Genomic DNA, 25934 nt, shown 5'->3' with positions numbered 1-25934 from the left:
CCTGACGTGTGATGAGTAAAACTTCTGGAAATGAAATTACCTGTTTTCTATGAAAAGACAAAAAGCAACATTTTCAAGTGTCCTTGAATATCTATTCACTCTTATACCACATCCATTGTTCTTAGTCTTAAATGTATTGATTCCTACTTTAGATTTAACAGGACACAAGCGTTTCCTAAAACACATGGATACCCTATATTCTAGCAAACTAGTGCGTTTCGGGGGGGACTATTTTCAGCTGTGGATGTTCATGAAAGTAAAGCACTGTGGCTCATTTTATTCATTTAATCAACAACAATCAACCTCTAATAAGTGATACTAGACTGTTCATTGTTGGTTTGTGTCATTTCATGGGATTTGCTGACAATGACCAAAAAAAAAATATCACCAGACTTATATTGTGTTGAGTTATACAGAGCAAGTACTTTCCATTCTGCCGGGATTCAGGAGCAGTTCCGACCTCCGCTTCTGCATCACTGGACCAACTGTGTAAAAAGCCTGAGAGGCTCCTGTATCAGTCACTTAAAGTATCATCTGTCAGTCCCCCCCCCACATCAGCAGCGGCCCGGCAGTGAGACCACACTCCAGGATGCAGAACAGGGACAGATGACTAACGACAAAACAGATTTGATTTGATGACAAAAATGCTTGATACATATATTCTCATGTGCTGTGTTGGAGTTATAATCTGGGTTTCCCATCTGTTTTTACTTTTATGATATATAGTGTGTGACCTCTAGATCTGCTGAACCTGATGAGAGAGAAGGCTGCAAACATAAAATCATTAAGAGTAAAGTCTTTTTCTGTTTCCACATGGTCAGAATTGTTATTCCATTAGCCGACAACAAAGCTCTTACACGCACACCCTCATGGTGACTGAGACGAGAAGGACACTTGAGGAGGACATAGTTTAAAAATGAAAGAAATGGGTGACAGTAAAAGCAATCATTATCTTTTTTCCCATCAAAGTGCTATTTGTTTTCAAGTTCAAACTGTACAGTATACACATACACATTGTTTGGACATACAGTAGCATGCTAGAAATTCACAGTTAAGTCTGAAAATATTAACTTTTTCTAAAGATGGGTCTTTATTTTCAAATCTATGTAATGAAGGATGCATTTGATCTGAGGAGCGGTTACCAATAAAAAGGGGGCATCACATGTCACAGTGGAAATTAAGGTCTGAGTGGAATCATTGGAAGAGACTGGTCATTGAGAAAGTACTTCAGTCTTAAAATATATATATATGTGTATATATACTGTATATGTGTGTGTTTGTTTACTTGTACACATACCATTGCAAGGACTACATCTGAGCTTGACCTTTAGATATAGTGAAAGGACAATCTGTTCAGTCCTCACTTTCCCAGTAGGTTAAGACTTCCTCTTAGGGTTAGAATTTGCTTTAGGTTAGTGTTAGGGTAAGGATCAGAGTTAGGAATCAGTTGTGATGGTTAGGGGGAGGGGTTAGGGAATGCATTATGCCAATAAATGTCCTCAATAAGATAGAAGTACAAAGTTGTGTGTGTGTGTGTTGATGCGCCAGTTTTCAGGCCATAATTATTTTAATGAATCGTCCCGATGTAAAGGGAAATGATAATGACCCAGTATCTAAAACATGATGATGTTTGAGTTGCTGTCGACTTTGTTTTCAGTCTGTGGTCAACACCATGGATCTGATATAAAGGTGATGAGGAAGATGGCGGTGTGGGCAGGTTATATGGGACTAAAGCCAGGTGAGGACGTGCGAGACACGGCGAGCACGCGCTCCGAACCTCCCTGGCTGAGTTTCTCTGCCGTGCGCAAGCCGCCGTAGAGCCTCTCCTCCACCGATTCCGCCAGCTTGTCAGACAGACTGCCTTCCTCCTGCAGGGACACCTCTGACAGGATAGCTTGACTACCGTTGTTGTTCCTGTTGTCACATCTTGGATCCATGCGGCAGTCTTGTGCAGTCCCGGTATTCAAAGACTGGCTGCCTGTGCTCTCCGAGTCCTTGTTTGCGGTGACTTGGCAGCCGTGGCCGTCTCCGCCCGACCCTGCACGACTAGAGCTGCTCCTTCTTGCATCCGTGCCTTCAGATGTTTTGTTGGCTGCGACTCCATCCCTTGACGGATCTTTGTTCTCCCCACTCTCGATGGTTGCCTCCTCGCAATCTGCAACCTCGCTGGCTTCTTCGTCGGCAGCACTTGCGATGCGTGAGAGTGTGCTGTGATACCTGGTGTCCAGAGGGTATCCGGCGCTGTCACCCCTTCTCAGCGGAGTAAACCTCTGCCTCTCTAAAGAAGGGGAGTACCTGCCCCCGGTGCATGACCCTGGATCACTGTATTGCTTGTGTCTCTGCCACTGTTTCCGAAGGTGAACTCTGGAGCGGTGCCTGGAGCGCAGCGGAGATTCCTGCTGGTCAAACCGGGGGTCGTGTCGCAGGAACTCGTTGAAAAGTGCATCCGTCTTCTCGTCAATGCTGTAGTCGCGGTGGCGGAGGCGAGGTCTGTGAGGACTAGGGGGCGGTGGGATTTGCTTCTTCAGAGGAGTTACGAGCTGTGATTGTGACACTGGAGGTTTCTGTGGATGAAGGGATTTCAGAAGTTGATATGGTTCTTGAAGGGTAAGAGACTGGCTGCAGGTGTGAGCTCTCTCCTTTAGTTTCTCTGTCTCTGTGCCATCGGCCATCTCGTCTTCCAGCTCCTCCTGAAACAGTTTGGACTCCATGCTTTCGCACACTGAACCTTTTCTTCCAGAGTTGGTGAAGAACAACCTTCTCTCCGATGCTGTCTTTACTCTTTGGGATCCCGGAGTCCCAAAAAGCCGCATCTCCTCCGGGGCCCTGGATGGTGCTTCGATAGAGGTGTAGCCACTGTCCATCTGAAGGAGCTTCCTGTTACTCGCCTCACCCTCTCCTCCAGCTCCACTTCCCATCTCACTGTCGCCACCTGACGCTCCTCTGATTCCTCCCTCCATGACCTCTCCCTCCCCTTCTCCGTCAGGGTCATCATCCAGATCCTGGGACAAGTAGCTGTCCAGGCCAGAGCGAGCTCCCGCACCACCGTAGGATGAGACGCTATCGGCATCACTGCGGATGGACTCCCGATCTGTGCTGCTCTGGTCTGACGAAGCGTATTGCTCCAGGGAGGCCCTCAGGCTCCAAATGTCTCTGTACAGACAGGGAGGGGGCTCCAAGCTCTCCTGGCGAATCATGAAGGAAAGAGACGACCCGGAGTCGGCCCTTCGTCGGGCCTCAGCTCCCAAAACCACGTCTTCTCCGTCGTCTACGTCTACTGCCTCATTCTTTCTCCTCACATCTGCTGCCAGGCTCTCTGTCTTTGCACCATTTGTTTCCCTCAACATGTCTTCAAACCTTTCTGAAGCTTCTTGTTGCACCTCAAACGGGTCGTCATCCTCCTCCGATTCCAGCTCGACTCCCACAGCTTCTGCTCTTACAACCGCATCTAGTTTAGTTTCAGTTTCCACTCCTGTCCCGTTGGTTGTGGCCTGGTCATGTCTCATAACAGGACAGTCGTCTGCTTGCAAACAGGTTTTCTCTCTCCTGGTGCTGCTGCCTCTACCTACCTCCACCATGGCCTCCAGGTGTAGCCTGCACAAATGGAGAACAGTCAGTTAATCAGTAGTTCTGAGAATTGTTATGGTGCTGGTCGTGGTACGATGGGATGGGGTTTGTACCTGCTGAGGAAGACTGAAGAGGGGGGTGTGGTAGTGTGGTGAGACAGAGACTCTGCAGAGAGAGACTGGAGCTCACTGGTCTGGATGGGAGTTTGTGGAAAGGATTCCATGACCTCATCTTCGAGAGATATAGACTCATCTTCTGTGTGATCGGTGGTTTCACTGGCTGCTCTCTGTCTCTGGAAGGGCCTTCTCTTGGGCGAACCTAATGCCCGTGAACAGAGAGCTGTGAACTTGATTCTTTTCACCTTCTCATCAACTGACATGCTCATCTTTTACAAAGCTTACCCACAAATCAATTGTACTCATGCATTCATAACATTTATCCAAACCTTTTGCATCCAGACTGGCAGCACGGTGACTGCTGTCGAACTTCCACCTCCTGAAGAAAGGCCCCGCCCCCTCCAGACTAGCGTGGCGCCGCAGCTTAGAGAAGAAATGTAGAACTGAAGTCTGGCCCTGAGCTTGAATCCGCTCTCCTCTCATACTCCCTTCGCTCTCAGCCTCTGCCCTGTCACCGATAGCCTCCATCTGACAGGAGAGATGAAAAGGAGGATGAAGGGAGGGAGGTGATGAGACATTAAGGAGAGGTTGAGGCAGATAAGCTGAGATGAATCGTGACGGGCAGAGGGAATGACCTCGGGGGACAGCAGTTTGTCTTGTCACTCATCTGCAGTGGTGACGGATGCCACAGTGCATCAGTGGGTTTGAACTGAGTGAGTGTGTGTGTGTGAGTTATATGTGTTGATCAATCCACTGGGAAGAACCTTTCTTTGCAAATGTATTTACCCTGCATAAATTTGCGTTAACTAATCCGTCATTGTAACACTAGAAAGCAATTAGTGTTTATGGAATGTCCATCCATCCATCCATCCATCCATCCATCCATCCATCCATCCATCCATCCATCCATCCATCCATCCATCCATCATCCATCCATCCATCCATTCATCCATCCATCCATCCATCCATCCATCCATCCATCAATCCATCCGTCCATCCATTTATCCATCCATCCATCCATCCATTTATCCATCCATTTATCCATCCATCCATCATCCATCTTTCCATTTACTCTACAGCTATAGGTGTGCGGGGCGGGAGCTGGAACTAATCCCAGCTGACATTAGGCGAGAGGCCGGATACACCCGAGACAAGATGCCATCATATCACAGGGCCCACATACAGTGCACAACCATTCACACATATGGAAAACGTATCATTCTGACCCATAACAGCAAGTCTTAGGACTGTGGGAGAAAGTACCTGGAGGAAATCCACACAGACATGGGGAGAGCGTACAAACTTCGCACAGAATGACCCCGGCCAAACTGGGACTCGAGGCCAAAAATCAAGGAAATATTGTAGAAGTGGTGTTATGAGGACGTCAGATAAAGGTAAAGCATCCAAAGGGTGTTACGGGTCATCCTGAGGGGAACATGAAACGCCAACAACTTTTCCTGCAATTAATTCACTTGTTCTTAAAAGCCCAAATGCAACAGTTATCTAAAACATCACTGTGACAAACTCTGTGGATCATTAAAGTCAATAAGAGTGACTGCACAGGAACCATGAATGTCTGTAGTGAGGTTTCATGGACCTCCATTGGGTAGATTACATATTTAAATCTTAGCCAAAGTGTTTGACTGACTGACGTAACCTTAAATGAAGCTGTGCCAATTGGATGTCTAGATTTATTGAGCTCTATTATTTAATGCTCATTTCAAAATTCTCAAAAGAAAGTGGAATATGTTGAAACTCACTGTCTGGGACCGTGTGTGCTGTGGTTTCATGGCTGATGAGTTCTGTCTGAGCCTCTGGTCCAGGATGATGGAGTGGTGAGGGTCTCCCGGCAGCCCTCCACTCAGGCTCTGTCTAAGCCAGTCGGGGACTCTTCTCTCACCAGGCTGCAGACAGAGATCAACACGCGACACAAATGAAAAAACTACCTGATTCGTTGTCTTTGTTTGTGTGAATTTCCAAAAGCCAAATTAAACAGCAGCCGTTGTGACTCAGCCACGCAGAATCGTTTTACCTGGTAGATGGTGAGGGGCAGTTTCTGAGCTGCGGTCTCACTGATGTTGACCGTGCTGCTGTCTGCTGAGTCACACTCCATGATGGTGAGGATCTTTAGGTCACATGGGGCCGGCGGCAGGTGAAGGTGGGTCAGTCGGGCCTTTTTCAGGTGATGGAAGTCTCCCTCAGTGAGAGTGTACCTGGAGAGGAGGAGAACTCATGAATCCTCAGGCTGTCTTATCAAATAAGCTGTAAAACTGGATACTAGATGATTTCTACCTGCGTCCTTTTTCCTGTGTCGTCTTCTCCTGTTCGTACAGAGCAGACTCATTGAAGGAGACTCTGCGACCAGTCGACCCAGTGAAGACGAATCGCTCTGACTCTCCCTCATGGCAGCTGGAGGCTGAGAGAGCATCTGATTCATCCAGACGAATGGTGATCTCTGAGGGACAAACAAGGCAAGGACAACGGGAATAATAGTTAGTGACGACAGTGAACCAGACCACATGCAGAGAACAAGCTTTAAAAAAAACACGGCTCTGACCTTGGGTGGGCTGAGAATCCTCAGCATAAGTGGTGTTGGTCTTCTCAGGGTCATCGCTGGCTCTGAAAGACGAACATCAGTTTTACTCTGTGTGCATCACAGCCTTCGGTCTCACATCTGCTTTGATCTACTGCTCATGCTGCCTCCTAATCCCTCCCCGGTGTTTGCAGACCAGAACCAGGCCAGTCCCACGCACTGGGCTGCTCAGCAGGCTGCGGCACCCACCTGGAGTAGCGCCGTCCGCCCATGCAGCAGTGGTGACAGAAGAGGAGCAGCAGGGAGAGCAGGACCAGCGTCCCCCCGGCAAAAACACTCAGCAGCACCAGCAGCAGCACATAGTTCTCCGCCTGGCCTGCTGACAGAGGCACCTCCTGAGAGGGGGGGGCAACCAGGAGAAGAGGTTAAGACCCTGGAAGGTGCAATTTAGAGAACTGGTATATTAGCTATTAACGTATAGCTGCCAACACAACAGGCACAGAGAAAAGTGAAAAACACAGTGAATAGCATCAGGATTAGACCACAATTCCTTTTAAAGATGTTTTGATGAACGTCCTCAGCTGGAAATAACTGGGCTGTAAGAAGATGACACCACACTGTGTATGAATTTCCTGGTTTAATTGTGTAACATTTAAAAAGACCAGATATGTACACCGGAATCTGTCCCACTCGAATCTCATAATTTCATAGTTTTTGTCCCACGAGAGCAGAAGATACAAGAAACACATTTAACTTTGAGTGACTCACTTACCTAAAGGCTTTATACAACAGAGACGTTGATAAATTGAATTCGCCATCCGTTCAACCCTCCCACCTGCCCACCAACTCAGGAGATTAAAGTCCGTAAAAATAAAATCAAAATCCACATCTTAACAATGGCTTTAAAAAACCCTTTGAATGTATGTTTTTATTTTTTCTCTGGCTTGATAAAATACACAACATCCATCACCTAAATAAGAAAAAGGATGATGGATGTTGTTGATTCACTTCATGGATCAAACACCTTGCAGGGAGCCCAGGATTTGTTTGATGTTAAACCAACGAGGGCGCAGACTGGGTCAGGGTCAAAGTGGACGCCTCACTAAAGTGATACTTATTTAGAAAATGGAAAGATTCAGAGAGACAAACCATGCACATTTTGGTGTGCTGCCAGACCTCTGCATGAAATACCAGCTCACTGTTTGGACAAATCTTTGATCGCATCTTGTATTGAGCTGCTCACCTTGACAAAATATCTTAGTATGACATTTAAATAATCTGTAGTCTTTTAACATTCCCCCGGTTTGGTGTTGTAGCTTTCCAATTTAAATGTACTGGTATGAACTTACTTTCAGAGTTTGGAGGCCCATCCTGCAAAAGCACAAACATGTGCCATTAAGTCATTGGTGTAAATTGAAATAATCCGCCCAGTATATTTGCTTCAGACACAGAGAGCTCAGTTGCCTCCATCAGAACAAGGGTTTTACCTTCTTAAACAGTAACAGGCACATGAGGTATGTTAATCTCTGGCTTTTAAACTAAATGTAATTCAATCACATGCGTTTGAATTTGTGTATTTAAAGCTTTTAATCATTACTGTGTTCATGCTGTATACTAACTCTTTTAGTGAGAGGGAGGAAATCCAAAAGCCCCTTTTCCAACTAACCAAGCCTTAAAACCACAACACACACACACACACACACACACACACACACACACACACACACACACATACACAAACACAACACCCTCACTCCCCTCGCTGACAAGAATACAATTTCAAAACCACACACAGTATTTACAATAAATATCTGCATCACTGCAAGTACCATTATCAGTCAGACCCTGCTACTCACACTTCCCTGTTAATGTTTGAGCTGTACAACCTCAAATACATTTCCATTACCTGCATTCAGAAAGCATAGACGTGGCTCATAAATCGTTCTTTTAATAGAACCATAAGTTGGAAGCTTACACATCCGTTTCCATGTTTGGTTGTTGGTTGGGCTGGGACAGAAATTGATTCGTCGCTCTTTGCGCTACGTGGCGATGAGTCACTATGTCGCATTACGCTGTCAGCTCAGGAGTGGAATTAACACTGATAGACTCTCTTAAGTCCTTTCCTCTTCACAGTGATTGTTATCCACACTAACTCACACACATCCTGCTTACACACACCGACACACACATAAATACAGATAAGACAACTGCTCTCCTCTCTACTCCCTCTGATTAATACTCTAAGTCTTGGCTGAGTGAGCCTGGGGATGCTAATCGAAACGTCAGCGAGACCCTTAATTCAATTTCCCAGCTCTTCTCAATGAGGGGGAAATGAGTCCTCCGCCAGCTAAAAATGGAAATCGGAGGAGGACGCAGACGCCCATGAGCGAATCCCCAGACTTTTCTGGCTCTTCTTCTGATGTCAGTTTCAAAAGAGAGTGGAAATAATTGGGCTATTTTCACCTCCACTAAAGGAATATTCATCTATTGCAAAACTTAGCATTATAAATGTGAAAGGATTATCATTATGCTTTGCAGGAAACCCAGAAGTGGAGGAGCTCCTTGTGTAGCACAGGCCAACCTTTGAATTATGTTGAATTATGTTGACTTTAACAGGAACAGTTGAAAAACCCCAAGTCTGCAGCTGAGAGAAGATCCACATACTGCAACTAATCTGCCCACTTCTTTTCCAGTTGATGGTATGTTTATCGAGTTATAAAACGTCATCTTTGAATTCCTTGTTTGGTTTCATCAACGGCTGAAAAACCCAAAGATCTAGAGTATGAGTGACAAAATAAACAGCAACCACACAACGTTTGATATTTGGATTGAAAAATTACAAATAATTAACATTTTTTTCAAATTAGTTGTCTGTTAATTGACCAATCAAATAATCAACTTTACGGGAGATGGTGTGTCCGTGTGTGAATGCTTGCATTTGTGTGTGTGAATCTGCAAAGGCAGCAGATTTGATGGTGACCTCTCTCACTGTAAAGGTGCTTCCATGAGACACAGCATCAACCAAAGTGTTTCAGCTTCAATTCGCGGCTCGGAGGAGACGACGAAGCTGCTGAATAGAAGAAGCTGTAGTTTCCTGCTGATAAACTCACAGGATTGTGAGGATTATGCACATGAGAGTGAATAAAAACCCTTTTTCATTCAACCTCAAACCGGCTTCAGGCCAGAACATGTTAAACTAAGCACAGTGTCACACACACAAAGAATGTTTTTCCATTAGATGCTGTGGTGGCCTATATTCAGATGAAGCCTATGGGGAGATTCTGTATAATACGTTTAAAGCTGTTTGTGTGTGTGTGTTTGTGTGTGACTCAAGGCTCCATCACAGTCTAATGGCAACACACACACCGTTGATACTCACAGTTACGTGCACACACCCACACACACACACAGTATTTGTCAGAGCATCTGTAGCTTAATGAAATCTGCTGTTTTTACAAGCTCAGCCAAACAGGAGGAACAACACGATCAATCAGCTGCAGCAGTGGAAGGCTCTGGCCAGTCTTCAGGCCGTGTTTCTAACACACTCAGAATGGAGGCAAGCGACAGTCAATTCTCCCTGTGCACAGACGGCTTTAACTGTCAGATAATCACTGCTGCTGGATCAGATGTCCCTACTGTCCTCCCGAGGCGGAGACAAAGTCCAGCAGCACACGCAGCCGTCACATCCGGCCGTTCTCCACTGCTGCTACACCTCAAACCTGCTGCCCTTTTTTTTTTACCACTATAAACGGAGAAGTAAATTTATAACTACACTATACATGGTGTGATTGGGCTGTGGACAACATTGCGTGTTGCTTCGAAGCCTCTCGAGCTGTTTCCCTGAAACTAGGTCCAGTAGCCTCTTAAGCAGGGGGTGAGATTCGCCTAAAATGCCTGTCTGAGGAGTACCGAAAGTAAATTGAAAGCTGTTCTTGAACCATTTGGAGTACATGCATGATCTTGGTCTCTTTGAAAGGTAACATTCTGAACTTTCCCCCCCAACAGTCAGAATCAGTCTAAGTGCTACTGACATTGAGTAATAGCAGTTGGAACACAGTGAAGTAGAAGGTTTTTATTTCCGCCTGAATATTTTTTGTTAAACAGATGCCTGCAGATGACTCTAGCTGGGACTTACGAGCTGGAAAACACACTGGGACCCTAGCATGAAGCCTTGACTAGCCGTGGTTCAAATTTGATAACAATACAACAGAAACCCTAGCATGAAGCCTTGACTAGCCGTGGTTCAAATTTGATAACAATACAACAGAAATCTGTGAAATAACAATTTCACAGATTTTTTTCCTAAGGACATGTCTAGGCGTTTTCCGCAAAGGCCATTTGGAACTATGGTAACCAACTAGGCTAAAAAGGCTACTTTTACACTCAAAATCATACTTTTATATAAAGGAGGCAAAACCGGTCATATGGTTTAAAATTTATACAAATAAACATCTTTCATGTTGTTTACATCTTGATGCTGGCTGCGCTGAGATTACGCAACAGCTGACTGGGGCTATTCTTTGATGTAATAGTGTGTTTTGGACTGATTATGTTACTGGATTGGATCGTCTGGACCTTTGGCAATGTACCAAGACTGTTTTCGTTGGAATGTTATCGATCTGTGGATTAATATGATGCTTCTTAGGTGAGTGACGTCGACTTTGTGATTGTTTTTTTTGTGTTAGTGTCTTGACTGAGACGTTAATTGTACCGGCTGTGGTGATCGGATCTTGAAATGGTTTACATCAGTCGAATTGGAAGAATCTTAGCTTTCTAATGATATGTTGCATCAGTAGCAGTACGAGGCAGTTCTGAAAATAACAATGTTTGAGGCTTATCGGCAGCACCGGCCCGCCCGTGAGCCGGTGCTGCTTAACAGGTTCTGGCTGGTAGCTTTCCATTCACTGAGTATTATTCTCTTTGCAACTAACAAACATAAGTGTCTGCTGTGCAGTATGTGGAAGAGAAGCTACTGAGCAGCCAAACAGGGATCAGATTCAATCTGTAGATCCTATATTTTAGAAAACCAATTAAAAGGATCCTGCCATAAGGGAACAATCTCAGGACAAAGCCAAAAGCTGTGGCCTCGAGTGCCTTATGAAGATTTACCTCTGTCACAAATGTCAGATAAATTAGAATACATTGTATGATTTTTTTCTTTAGAAGGATGTAATCTTTGCATAACTTTAGATTGAATCAACTGCAACCTGACATTAATTGAACCTCCTCTAAATCCCCTACACTCCACACCAAGATTTGAAACAACAGGTTTAGAATTAGGATGTTGTTTTACAAAAGCATAAAAACAGTGTTCCTTTGGTGCGTTTTCGAAATTATTTTATGACCAGCTTGTAAGTAACAGAAAAGTGAGCTTGAGGACGGGAGAAGGTTTCTGTCAGCTATTTATAGAACGCAAAATGATTATATTTATCTGCCAGTGTGCGATAGTAGTCAGTCCTTTCTACTTCCTGTAAATACACGCCTGATATGATTGAAATGGAACATAATTATAATTCAAACACGCGGGAGAATATAACAAAAGGGCAGGAGCTTGAAGCATCATTTAATCTTTTTTTTTAATTTAAGTGAATTTTGCAGAGCACAATTTGCCACAACTAGATGCATTGGATAATCCTGAGTGGAAAACAGGAGAACTGAAAGAGAGCGATCTCTTACTGCGGTCGATTCCAATTGCAACCACTTGGGTGTGTCAGGGAGCTCATTTGACTGGGGAAACTGGTCTTGCCAATAAATAAGAGCTCTCGCATTTGCTGCCACTGGAAGCTTCTTGGGTTGTTGCATTGAACCTTAAAATGTTGTGTAGGACCTGCTTTTACAGCAAGCAGCAGATGTGAGGGTGTGGACAGAATGTGTTGATGGTGTCGGACGCAGCAGTTTACTCACTGTGGAGTTCTCAGTCAGACTTGTCAGAAGAGGCAAATCATTGCTCATGGTCCAGGTCAGCGTGAGTGAACCCTGCAGAGGAATGAGAAAGTGGAGGAGGTCAGACACAGCTGCTCTTTCTATAGGAAATACCATTACAACAGCGGGAAGGAAGATTTTACCTTTTTAAGAATAAGCTTGGTGAAAAGATTCAAACAATAAGTGAATCAATCCACTTAGATAAATTGTCTGTGTAGTTAAATCTTTATAGATGTTTTCCTCTGTATGTTAGAGCTCTATTATTCTTTAAGAAAAACAATAAGGCACATCAGTTAGCTACACTGCTGCACTGTTACATTTTCTTTCATTACGATGAACATGGGAGCTGTAATTTATTTTCAATCTTTCCTGCACTGTGCACACATCATCCTGCTGCTGTTGAGTACTCATGAGAGCACAAAATGTGTATTCATCCACAGCTGAAAATAGTCCCCAACAAAGTCTTTTTTGTGACCTGCCTCTGTAGGAAAAGTAAAGAAATAATCCAATGAATTACAGGGAATAAAAAGAGCCATTGTTAATAATTGTGAAAAAGCCTGTTTCAGACAAGGTTGTTTTTCAGGCTATTTTTTATTCTGCTATTCTTTAAAAGTTACCGCGCCTGAATCTCACTATAGCGAATAATAAAAACAGTATGAAGGGTTTTGATTCAACAACCCCGAGCAAAGATCACCCTGACGACACAGGTTTGTTTTTCTACCTCCAGAGCCGCAGAGAAAATCACTCAACAGCCTGAACACAACTCCTCATGTGGAAAGTTGACGTAATGCCCCTTAAACATTCCGAACTGACGTAAACCCAACTGCTCTCTGGTCTGAACGCTGGGAAATAAAACCCAATTTGATTAGAAATAGTCTGACATCTCCTGAAAATGAACTACTACAGTGTGATAACCGAGAATCCCTTTGACATCTCATCTCTATACATTATAGACAGATGAGTGTACTAACAGACAGACAGAGGCAGAGGAGCTGACAGTACATGATTATTTACACAGCGTGCAGCTTGTTTAATCAGTGAATGTTTTCCTCACACACACTGCCAACGCTGCACACATTCCCTCGCCATGTGAGAGTCGTGTTTTATGTAATGTCTCACACATACCAGCAGCTCAAGGTAAATGTGATGTGGACAAAGCTCTGAGCAGAGAGAACGCTCCGACAATAGAGAACAGCACACACACACACACACACACAAACACAGACATACACACACAGAGACCCACACAGAGACTCACTTGAAAACACACACACACACACACACACCACATACACATCCTTGTTTTGTTCAATTATTTGGGTGATGCTTACATGGTCAGTGTCAGCAGACCATTACGTCTGTGTGTGTGTGTGTGTGTGTGTGTGTGTGTGTGTGTATGTGTGTGTGTGTGTGTGTGTGTGTGTGTGTGTGTGTGTGTGTGTGTGTGTGTGTGTGTGTGTGTGTGTGTGTGTGTGTGTGTGTCTTTGTGTGTTTCTTGATAGTTTCAAACATGCACTTCCAAACACAAGAGCCAACAGCAGATTAATTTAAAAGTTTCACGGTTGGGGAAAGGAGAGACTCTCTATATATATTTTTTTTACATGACCAGTGTTCCCCTCAGTTCAAATCACATCTGCTGCTCAACAGATCTGTCTCATCTTTGCTGTTTAAATATCGGACAGTTAAAATGGTTTAAAGCTAAATATAAAAATGAAATTACATTATGCATCACAATGTTCATAAAATGTGACGTTAACATTTGCCCTTTTTCCTTATATAATAATAATGATTATATTTATTATATAGTCATCCATTCAAGCCTTAAATGTATTGTTACTTCTCTCTAGTGTCTTTTATAAGGAGATGATGATGATGATGATGATGATGATGATGATGATGATGATGATGATGATGATGATGATGATGATGATGATGATGATGATGATGATGATGATGATGATGATGATGATGATGATGATGTTGATGATGAGGATGAGGATGAGGATGAAGAGGATTATTATTATTGTTATTATTATTATTATACATTTGTCCTACCCTGAAACAATCTGCATGTAATCCAGTTGTAAATTATAATGAGCAGCAGAGACCTTTGGGCTTCAGCATCTTTTAATCTGTGAGTAAACAGTGAAGGTAAAAATGAAAACACTGACCCGGGCTGGTGCAGAGAATATCAATCCTGTGCAAGCGCGTGTGTGTGTGTTTGAGAGAGAGAGAGGGAGAACGAGGAAGAGTGTGCGCGTGCGTGTGCGGGCGTGTGCGCGTTCCAGGGTCTGATGCCATGCTACACCCTCGCATCTCCTCTCACCTCATCACACAGACAGACATCCGCCCACTTCATTCATAACATGTGAGAGAGAGACAGAAACAACTCCAGCAGTGAGGATGAAGAGTGAAGATGAATGGGGGGGGGCTGCCTATCATCCTGACGTGTGCCTGGATGCTGCTGTGGTCCAGATGTGCTGTATCTTACGGTCTATGTTGAAGCAGCTGTTCACCCCCCCCCCCCCCCACCGCTCTGTGCAGGACTGACTACAGCGACGCGCGGCAGCCGGAAGCGCTGCTCAGCGGCAGCGGCAGCTCCAGCGGCGGCAGCAGCACCTTCTCCTTTTCTCCAAAAACCCTCCGATCAGCGAGGTCCCTCATCCCTGCGTGGTCTGCTCTCCAGTCTGCGGGGGAACCAATCAGCGTTAGAATCACGCAGGAGGAAGCTTCACTTGCGGGGCATCGCCGTGCGCACTGAACGCGTCTCAAGAAATCTAGAGTCGGTTATTCCCACGTTACATTATGAAACGGCCCCACATCGCCTGAGTGGGTCGGGGACGTGGTGCTGATGGGAGCCGGGCGGAGGAGGCACTCACCGGGCTGTGGACTCCGGGTGAAGCGGCGCGCAGGCAGCCTGTCCCGGCTGCATACTTCAATCTGAGCTCCGAATGGAGACTGGAGTTATGAATGAAACCACACGCGATTAGACACACCCACCGCCCGCTCCCGACGCAGCACATGACCTGCGCTGGTGCTGATGATGAGGATGATGGTGGTGGAGGTGGTGATGATGTTGGTGATGTACGATGGAGGAGGAACCCCGTCGTCATTCACAGTCTTTTGCTCATGAATGGCAGCTGCTGACAGATCGATAAATTGATTATTTTGAAATGAGTATTCTTAGTAGTAGTATACCTAACTCTGCATTTGAATATTTTTCTCTTTGCTGTGTTTCAGTTTTTTTCTTTTTACCAGACAAGATGCAAGAAGACAGATTGTTGTCGTGGACGTTTGTAATCTCATCTTTCACCACATGGTGGCGTCGTTGCACTATAGTAGTTCTCGTGTTGAATATTCTGAACTTAAAATGGAAGCGCCTCGTGTTACGTTTTGTTTGCATCCAATGAAGGTGCAGACCTTCAGGGGCCATGACGAGACCCAGACGACCCTCCAGCTCAAAGTAGTTTCACGTCTCTGGAAATTAACAAAGCTAGTAAAAATGAGAAAATGTCACAATGTGTTAATTAGAGAAGTGTAAATTTAGCATAAAAAACAACAATAGACGCAAATTACAACACAGAAGATATACATGGTGCAAGAATTTGGTTTATCTCATCATCTTTACACATGTGGCAGAATTACCAACAGGGGGGCAACTGCCCTGAGCTCCTGAGATATCGTTATGTTTCATCAATACATCAAGCCTGCAACAGGTAACATCCCAGTATGAGTTCTGCTTGGTTTATATTGTGTACACTGGGCTTTGTGGGAACTTGGAGGTAACAAAGTGTGAGATCTAGAGACATCTATTTTAATCAAGGAACAATATATTGCAGTGTGAGGAAAGTGTGTATGTAAAGCTCCGTCTCCTCAACTTGTGTTTACTATTATCTTATTGCAGAACTATATTTTAGACTTATTTTAGCTTATTTGAGTATTTTAAATTGTAAATCTTGACACTAGTAGTGCTCGCACAATGACAATAAAGTTCTGTAGTATCCTGCTTGTATCCGGTGACCTGCTCATGTTCGTAACCAGTCTTTACCGGGAGAACAGATTACATACTGGTGTATACCCGTGCAAGTCTGCAGAACGTATTGATCCTGTCCATATCTAGCAGTTGGCTGGTTTCCACTTGGGACTGCTGTTGCTCTTTGTAGATATAGTTTGTTTGTTTGGCTTCAGATAAGTTTAAAGTAATTGAGAATGACCTATATGAGGGTTTCTTCAGAGTCTGACTCCTTTTCAATTATATGTCGGTCTTTTTCTGTCCTCTGAGTCCTTTCTCTCACATCAAATAATTTCTCTATCAGGCTGGCAAAACAAAATTAGCCCCCAAACTCTAATCCAACCTCCTTCTTGCAAACCGGCCCTCCGCAGCGTGCACTTCTGTGTGATGTAGAAAATGAAGGCTTGGCACAAATAGAAAACGCCTCGGCAGCAAAGTGGCAGGAGGTCTAAACTGGGGCTGGATGATAACACCAAGTGGGAGGACGGTGACTCTGAAGCAGCAAAGTTAGTCAGACGTATGAAGAACCTGTTTTATGTCTCTGCAGAAAAAAACTTTACCCTCTAAAAAGCCTCAGCAAAGCGGCTCAAAGAAGAACTGGTTGAGTGACGGAAATAACTACAAAAGTCCAGCGGTTTACGAAGCCGGGGGAATTGTGGCCTACATGTAAACTGGAGTTAACATTTGCTGGAGACAGAGGTGTCATAGTTTTCACTTTTGGTTCAGGAACGTGCCTGTGTTCCATGTGACGTGTAAATGTGAACTTTCCTGACTTTTCCTGTCTTCTCAGACAGAAACAGAGCACCAGCACATTTTTGGGATATTTTGAGCTCTCCTGTGAACTTTCCGCTGCTTAAGAGGGTTTACTTTACTCAAACAGCCTCAGAGATTTATTTAAACATCTTAAACCTTAACACAGTATGTGACTTGGGACTTGTTTATAGAGTTTACAGGGGGGAAAAGCATCCCCTCTGTGGGCTAACATCTTAGCAGCTGCTTGCTTTTAACGAATTGAACCAGTAAAACTAAACTCATCTATTAACAAGAATGACACACAGTACAGAGCTTACCTCAGCAAACTCTTAATACCCTTAAATTGACTTAACAGTTTATAGTTTTACGAGTGATAGGTATTAAATACTGTGGATATACAAACAATCAGAGCTGTGTTTGAAACAGATGAGTGACTTTCAGACCATAATAAGAAATAAATTCAGTGATTTATTCAGAATGTCATCAAAATTAAGGAAACCAATACCTTAAAGATCATCAGAGAGCCTTGAGAGCTCTCTTCCATCTGTGTGTCTGTATTTTCAGACAACCTGAGGCCATTTGATGTTTTCACAGTCTGTCAGTAAGACGAGTCTTGTTGAAATAATCTGAGCAGATTCCTTAGATACAATCTCTGAAATTCCTGGGATTCTGAGGTGTAACATAGCAGCAGATTGAAACATCTGGGAAATGATGCCAAGAGAGGGGGTGGGAGGAATGTAGGGGAGAGCATATACAGTGTGTGTGTGTGTGTGTGTGTGTGTGTGTGTGTGTGTGTGTGTGTGTGTGTGTGTGTGTGTGTGTGTGTGTGTTGCTGTAATGCTGACGTCAGAGCTGCGTCTGTGCACGCACTGGAGAGCAGGACATCCTGTGGAATTGTTCTCGGCGAGGCCTGCCTGATGAATGTAAACTAGCGACCTCTCCCTTTCAGTATGACACCCTGCCATAGAAATGCATGGGGGGGACGGGTGAGGGTCTGGGGGGTATAGTCTCAGGGAGGGAGGGAGGGAGGAAGAGAAAATGGCTCCATGGGACGTAGAGTTCCTCCAGTCACGTAAAAGGAGAAAAGACCGAGAATGGATGAGTGTGGGATTCCTTTTGAATTCCAATGAAGCTGTGCTCTTAGATTTCATTTTCTGCATGTCCACGCAACAGTATCCTCAGGGATTTAACAAGCATAGATTTATGAAGCGTCTCACAAAGCGAAGCAGAAAAGGAGAGAAAAGAAAACATGCTTTTTTTCCCCACACACTGATTGACAGAAGGGACACGATGATAAGAACACTACATGTTTCATAGCTCTATGGAGCGGCTCTATGGAAGCAGAAAATGAGAAAAAAGAATAGATACAGTTTTTCCCACACACTGATAGACAGAAAAGAACACAAAGATAAGATCACAACATGTCTGCATTTAGGAGAGAGTGCGGAGGAGTGAGTGTGGGGGCGAGGGAGGGAAGGAGAGGAAGGTTATATGGGAGAGGAGTGACACAGGCTGGACAAAGCGGGGGTGTTATGGGTGCAGCTATTTTTAGCAGCAGCGAGGAGACACATATTAGCTGCATTTCTCTGCCCACTTCCTGAGTTGCTTCACTCAAGAGCAGCTCCTCTACTGCGGGCATCATGTGACAGGTGCAGCCCGAGGCACCGCTGCCGTGGACACAGGCTGGACACGAATAAAGCAGAGGATGTGGACGTCTGCAAAATACAAATAAACTTGCTAAGCCTGGTGGTAGGGCTGCTAGAGAAGCCGACCGGCGGCCGATGTTAAAAGTTGAAAGGAATTTTGAAATTATGACAATTATGTGCTATTGTAAGACATTTATTAACAATACTTATTAACTAGTGCTGTCAAACGATTCAAATATTTAATTCTCGATTATTTGCAACTTTTCTTTCTATTCTAAATGTCACTTCATTTATTTTTTTTCCATCATTTTTTTTTTCGTTTTAATGCTCTTATCAACATGGAAAAGTGGATTGGCTTGCTTTATGTAAATGTTTTATTTACTTGAAAAACAACATTGCGAACAGGGCGGTACAAAATAAAATTATAAAGTGCACATTTCAGGTAAACAAGAACTCAGCCTATAGTGCAGTTAAACCATGGCTTAATATTAAAAAAAATTCAAGTTTGCTGTGTTGCGAGTGGAAATCAAAGGCAGGAGGCGTCGTTCTCAAGTTAAAATTAAGCAGGTTTATTCAGAGGTCACAGGTCAGGAAACTGCGGTGTCTAGCAAATGATCATGCATGGTCCACTGATCCTGCACAGGAAAAATGGCGCTGAGGCAGAGTGCGCACAAAGCTTATATATCGATACTGGGCATGACAGGGGTTCTTCTTGGATTGGGATTGGTCGGATCTCGTTGGGTCGTCCTCCTGGCGTTGCGTGATGATGGCGCTGTACGTGCACGCCATTGCTATGGTTACCAGAGGTCAAAGTGTTCTGGCCTCAAAGCATTCTAAGACTGATGATCTCACAGGAGAGAGGAGGTCTCAGAATTTATGAAAGTCTACTCTCTGTGTGTGTGTGTGAGTGAGGGAGGTCTGTTTGTTATCTGTCTGACCTCCCTCAGATGTTGGTCCTCTGCCTTGTGTGTGTGTGTATGTGTGAGGTGCATGAAACATCTGAAGTTGAGAAGCAGAAGAAGAATGTATGTGCGTTTAGGCCTGTCACATTTTTCTGTGCGATTAATTGCCCCAGAAATGATTGCGATAAGCGATAATATTGCCGTTTTGACACCATTTTCAACTTATATAATGATAATGGCATAATAATGCAAGTACACCCTTTCGAAGATCAATAACTTTTATTTTTAAAGAACACTGGAACTGGACATCTGGAAGACATTTAAGAAAGACTTTTTTATTGCCAAATATATGAACTGTTTAAAGTAGATTATAAATATAAATAAATACAAAAACTTTTTAACTTAAAACTATGAATAATATAGTATAATAACTGTTAACAAAAGTTTACACTTTACTTAAATAAATAAAAATAAATACAAAACAGACACACTCTGACTCGTGACTCTGACTTCGGTGCCTGAGCCAATTGAGACCCCGTGTCTCTGCGGAGACCCCTGTGTCAGACCGCTCGGAGACCCCCGTGTCTCCGCGGCTGGGGCTGTCGCAGGCAGGCTTCCGCCCGCCTTCGTCCCCCCGAACGTTTTTGTGAAACCTTTCTCGCCGTGGTCTCCGTTCCTCCCGCCCCGAGCCTTTCCATGCCGACCCGGAGCCGTCGCGGCGCACCACGGAGGAAATGCGCCCGGCGGGGGCCAGCCAGCGCTTGGGAGAGGGCTCGCGAGGAGATCCTCCCACACCTGCACGGGAGCCCTGACGCACGCGGGGCGCGGGCAGCCGCGGCCGACTGCCGGATGGGATCTGCATCGATCTCATTTTTAGCCTTATGCGAGCAGAGTTGACGGAAATCCGTCATAGCGACGGAAAACTTTAATCCCTGAATTTATTGCAGCCGGCAAAAAATTATCGCTCATTTTAATTTATCGCGCAATTAATTGATTTATTGCATATCGCGACAGGCCTATGTGCGTTTATGCTCAAAGGACATTATGTGTATCTGACTACACGTTAAAGTGTGTGTATGTGTGTGAACAGTGGTGTATTATCAATAGCTGTGAACATAGCAGTCAGGCCTCTTATTTCAGAAATAATGAACCATAACAGTTAGGTTACCAATAAAAGGTAAGCCTACTCATTATTTGCTTTCAGCCAGCTACTCAAACAGACAAGCAACAAAATAACAAACACCATCAAAATACACAGGCAAGTGTCTGCCTACTTTGAAATAAATTAAACACAGAACTTTGAAAGGCTATTTGTGGAAAATGTATGAAATAAGAAGTACCCTATTTTTAAATAAATAAAACCATATAGCTGCAGCCTAATAGTGTAATGGACTAGGTTTATGTTTGGTTTTGACGTATGTTCAGTAAAACACTGTGTTGAAGGAGCGTTCTGATGCCTGAGGGTCAGTGAAGGGGTCGGGGTGGGACATGTGACTGTTTGGACCAATAGGATGGGGTTGTTTGGGGATCGGGGCTCAATGAGGAAGTGAAGTGTTTTTGATGTGTGCGAGTGACGGAGTTTTTTTTTTTTTAAATAAAAAAAACAAGCGACGCTTAGCCTGGTGGGGGGGGGGAGAAAAGCCTGGCGGCCCGCCAGGCCTATACAGCACTGGGGGAAACTCTATGGAAGAACTACATTTCCACATCCTGTACAAAATGTGTTGTGCTGTGTTCATTGCATCATTTATGAATGGGGAGTGTGGCACAAAGTAGGGTGGAGCCAGGTCGGGAATAACGCGTTTTGATTGGACAGCCCAGGCGGACTGTCCCCTCGGCTCTGTTGATTGGCTGTGTGCCCAGACGGGCGGGGCTTACAGGGAGTTGGCTGTGGTGTTTCATGCCGGGTTCGCACCGGACGCGTAAGCGTCGCGTAAATGTCGCGTAAGCGCAGCGCCAAGCCTTAAATAACAGCTGGCTTCCATCCACTCCCATGTTAATCCTTTGTGCCGGCCCCACCGGAGGCTCAAGCGGCGCGCTGCACCAAAGCTGCCTCGCGTCGTGCAGTGATCGTTTCGGCGTCGAGTCTATTTTTTGCGCTTGACGCGAGCGTATCGCTCCGGGAAACACAGTGAAAAATGATTTTAAACGAAATTGATGACATATTTGATATGATGTAAATGATAAAATATGCATCCCATAGTTTGTTTTCCCCTTCTGTTGTCCTGGAGTTTTAATTTTACCAATTTTACCAATCACATTATTAAATCCTCTGCCCACACTTCAGCCACGGGGGGGGGGTCTACGTAATCTCCACATAGGCTTGAGTGGAGAATACGTAATTACGTAACACCCGACATTGAACGGAGCAAACAGCGGAGAAGTTCTTGAAGCTGGATGACATTAAATTAATAATTAAAGTGGAGAAGTAGTAGAGTGTGCTGTATAATCCTCGGCACATGTTGTATAAAGACAACATTAAAAAGGACAAATGCTGGGACACTGTTGCAGTTAATGACAAATATCAGCTGTATGTGTGATTACGGAGAGGATTCGCAGGATGACCGCCGCGGAGTTTAAAGAGTTTCCGGACCAGCGTTTACGCGACGCTTAAGCGTCCGGTGTGACCAGCCTAGTGCCGGCGCGCTAGGGATTAGCGCTTACGCAACGCTTACGCAACGCTTACGCGTCCGGTGTGAACCCGGCGTTACGCTCGGTGGAGTAAAGCTGCGTCTGTCAGACAGGAAGAGAAACTTGCGGTGAAATCGACCCATAATCCTCGTCTTTTAAAGACATTCAAAGACGCGTCACAGTTTTTCACGGAAGAATGAGAATCACAACCCAGAATAGAAACACTGTCTCATCCCGTGTGAGCTGATTCTGGACCAGTCTGGTTTTATTAACTGGGAGGTTTCCCACTGTCAGCTCGATGGAGCAGCAGCGGAGGGACGTGTACGGCTGCGGGGCCGGAGGAGCCTCCACCGGTCCGTCCACCATGCGTCTGTCCATCACCTCCACCACCGGCAGCCCGGTGGAGCTCACCGTCCCCCGGGGAGAGACCGTGGAGGGGCTGAGGACACGGATCTCCCAGAGGCTCCGGCTGCAGAGGAACCGAGCCGTGCTGCTGCATAAAGACAGGTGGGCTGCAGACCCTGCATGCTGGCAAATCATTAAGTGTGTGTGTGGGTGTGTGTTTCTAGCTATAGTTATGAGGGCCAATTTTGGTTCTATAGCATAATCCTGAGGACGTTCTGACGTTTTGAGGACATTTTCTCTGGTCCTCACAAATTCAATTGCCTTTTGTGGGTTAAGACTTGGTGTTAGGGTTAGAATTAGGCAGGGGTGTAAAAAGTACTGAAATATTGTATTAAAGTAAAAGTACCTTTACTTTGATGAAATTTTACTTAAGTACAAGTAAAAGTATCCATCTAAAAATCTACTCAAGTAAAAGTGCAAAAAAGGACAAGGGGTCATAAATCCAATCCAAAAACAGTTATTTTTAATTAAAGGACATCTTTACAAATTTAAGTGCAATGACATTAAACATTTCAAACATTAAACATTTAACATGTCAACACAACATTTAAGAACTTTTGGGAGGACATGTCAAGATATGAACCACATGACAGCTAAAATAAAAAGTTAAAATGCCGCTGTCCCACTGTATATTTAAACTTTTGGTTAAACTTTGGTCCATCTTTCGAGCACTAGTCTACAAACTTCTTGTTGAGTTTGAGCAGCAGCTGATTTTCAAGGTGAGTAGAGCTCATCCGGGTTCACTTTGCAGTGAACAGCAATCCAGCACAGCTGAAGAGTCACCCGCAAGCGGCCGAGGCAGGTAGGCCAGTAGGCTATTGAGTTTCAGGCAGTGTTGTGCATGAACGCGTTCATTGAACGTGTTCATTTTAATGAGAACATTGAACTGAACACAACTTAATGACAAATAATGAATTTGAACGGTGAACACGTCCATATTATCTGAGGTCTAGCTAAAACGTTACGTAATGTTTCCTTCTCCTGAGGAGAGACGCTGTCTAAAACGAATGCTTGCACCATGTCGTTGCGATCGTTGTTGTGTTTATTTGAAAAGAAATGCAGTCTTACAGGGCAAAATACCGTATGAAAGTTGCAATTCCGTTTTTCAACTTTTTTTTTTCGGGGGGGAAGGAGTGAAGCTTGTATAGAGCACCAAATGTGCTAGGGCCGCCCCTGTGTAGCGCAGTGATTCTCAAACTGTAGGCGCGCGACCGGGAGGAGAAAATGTGAGGCGGATGTAATATTATAGCCGAACTAATGTTTTGACGTCCGCATCTCTTTAACGGCGGAGCAGTAAACTAATCGCTCTTTCGCCGTAGCCAGGGGTCTGCAACCCGCGGCTCTGCAGCCCCTCCGCAGTGGATCCCTGTGCAGTGTTGTGCCTGTCACGCATATTTTTCACGAACAGTGAACTTTACGATCAGTTTTCATATGTTGAATGTGCACGTTAGGGAACGTCATCCACTTTATGCAGCATCTACCACTGCAGTGAGAATTGCCTTGCGCCCTGAACTATGTTTTTGTTTTACTCAGTAACGGATGTCATTTTCAATGTAGCGAAGTACAATACTTCGGTTAAAATCTACTTGAGTAAAATTACCCATTTCAAAAACTACTCAAAAAGCTACAAAGTACACAAAAAAACGACTCAATTACAGTAACGTGAGTAAATGTAATTCGTTACTTAACACCTCTGATTCTCGGACGCCAACCTATGCGCGATCCACGCCAAGCGCGTGACCCTGTTCCCCACGTTCAGCTGGCCTGGAGGATCCGCAGCATTTTTTTTATTTATCAAAAGTTGGCAAAATATCATCAGAATGACAAGTTCAGGTCCACTGAGTCGCCTTCAGAAGTCTTTAAGAAGAAGGAAAATTGTCCTGTGTTTTTATACATTGTTAATGATAAAGTTATTTTCTTAATAAAAAGCCATTTTCTTCCTATTCATCGTGATTTGGTATTTTGATCTGGACACCAGCAAAGATTTAATATCAGTCATTTTGTTTCTGTTCAACACAAGTGTAAATAACGACGCGTCTCCACTTCCTATATATCAATGAATGAATATCTCTGCATATATACAAGATTATATCTGGTGTATATATATATATGCTTTTTGATTCAAATCACACAAATATTTATATCTTTATCAGCCCGCCTATGACTTATTAATCGAAAACACATCTGCTTGGTTTTCCAGATTTGCTTCTTGTGAAAACAAACATATCTCTGTAATTATAGAAAATAAAACATTTTTTTTCCTCAAGTGAATGCAATGTGTTTCTGTAGGAAACCAAATACGCCCAATAGTAATACTAGAATAAGAAGTCGTTGTTTGATTGTGGTTTCAGGTTCTGGAGCTGCAGCTGCCGTCGCTGTATTTGAGGACAGATTCAAACCGAAGATGGAGGTGAGACGATGAATCCAATAAACAGATGTGAATAGGTTCATCCTAAAATGATGCTGCAAATAAAACGTGGTAAAAGTCTGCTGTGTAAATATTCAACAATAATACAAAAAAAACAAGTAAAAATACAAATGTGAATCATCTGCACAGAATAAACAACCACTGTCTGCTGTGTTATATATAAATCCTATAATATAGAGTCTGTTTATTCTGATGTATTGAGGTTGTAATGCCTCCATCACAAACAGTGACGTTGTGTATTATTGGCTTGGTCATGTGCTGTGTGTCTCAGCTGGAGGAGGCGAAGCAGCTCGTACGCGACGCCATCGCTGCCGGGATTCTCTGCGACCTGGGCTCCGGCAGCAACGTGGACCGTGGACATGTGCGTGATCAGCGAGGCCGGAGTGGAGCACCTGGGAGGCTACGACCAGCTGGTGGTCCGAGGCAAGAGTCCCCCCCGTCAGGCCGAGCTGCTGAGAGACAGGGATTTCTGTGTTTTACAGTTCATTTACAAAGTGTGATCCTCCTCTTTGTTTCTTCCAGAGAGGGAAAGTACAGGTTCGATCCCGGTACCACTGCCGTCCTGACCAAGACTGTGACCCCTCTGTCCCTGGACGTGGTGGATCAGTGTGGCCACGCCATGGACGCTGAGTGACGCCTGCTCGGATCAGCTGTTTGCAATAAAAGCCCTAGTTTGTTAAACCACTTAAATGAACATCAGCTTGTTTGCGTTTCTCCTCATGAAGTTAAATGTTCACCTTGTGTCTAACGAGCAACATTTTCACATTCTAATCTGTTGTAATGATTTCCAGTTTCAGTGATTTATTTATTTTTATTCAGCTTTATTGCACAAACAAAAGGTTCATACTGTGAACTATATATTTGCGTTAAGATGTGTAAGTGAATATGTTTAAAGAATCTGTCTCATCTCATCTGATCTGATATGCTTTATATTAAACGGATAAATGTGGATTTAAACTTTCCTCCAATCACCTTGTTTCCTCCGGCTCCAGGGTGCGTTTCATCCTCACACCCGGAGGAGC

General features: G+C 44.3%; 1 protein-coding gene and 1 pseudogene across 1 annotated transcript; one reads left to right on the top strand and one right to left on the bottom strand.

Moving 5' to 3' along the window:
- Nucleotides 1–1718: 1718 nt before the first annotated feature.
- LOC133017511 (uncharacterized) lies at nucleotides 1719–15571 on the bottom strand. The gene is made up of 13 exons (XM_061083618.1): nucleotides 15559–15571; nucleotides 15139–15278; nucleotides 15018–15096; nucleotides 14758–14825; nucleotides 12121–12192; nucleotides 6466–6611; nucleotides 6243–6302; nucleotides 5976–6143; nucleotides 5716–5896; nucleotides 5444–5587; nucleotides 4013–4211; nucleotides 3681–3885; nucleotides 1719–3594 (listed from the first exon to the last, which is right to left on the bottom strand). The coding sequence occupies exons 1-13, from the start codon at nucleotides 15569–15571 to the stop codon at nucleotides 1719–1721; spliced, it is 3351 nt and encodes a 1116-aa protein (XP_060939601.1).
- Nucleotides 15572–22377: 6806 nt separating this feature from the next.
- On the top strand, nucleotides 22378–25574 carry LOC133017510 (proteasome subunit beta type-7-like; annotated as a pseudogene).
- The last annotated feature ends 360 nt before the right edge of the window (nucleotides 25575–25934 follow it).

This window comes from Limanda limanda, chromosome 13, assembly GCF_963576545.1.
Source record: "Limanda limanda chromosome 13, fLimLim1.1, whole genome shotgun sequence".
NCBI lineage: Eukaryota > Metazoa > Chordata > Actinopteri > Pleuronectiformes > Pleuronectidae > Limanda > Limanda limanda.
This window is presented reverse-complemented; position numbering and strand designations above follow the sequence as displayed.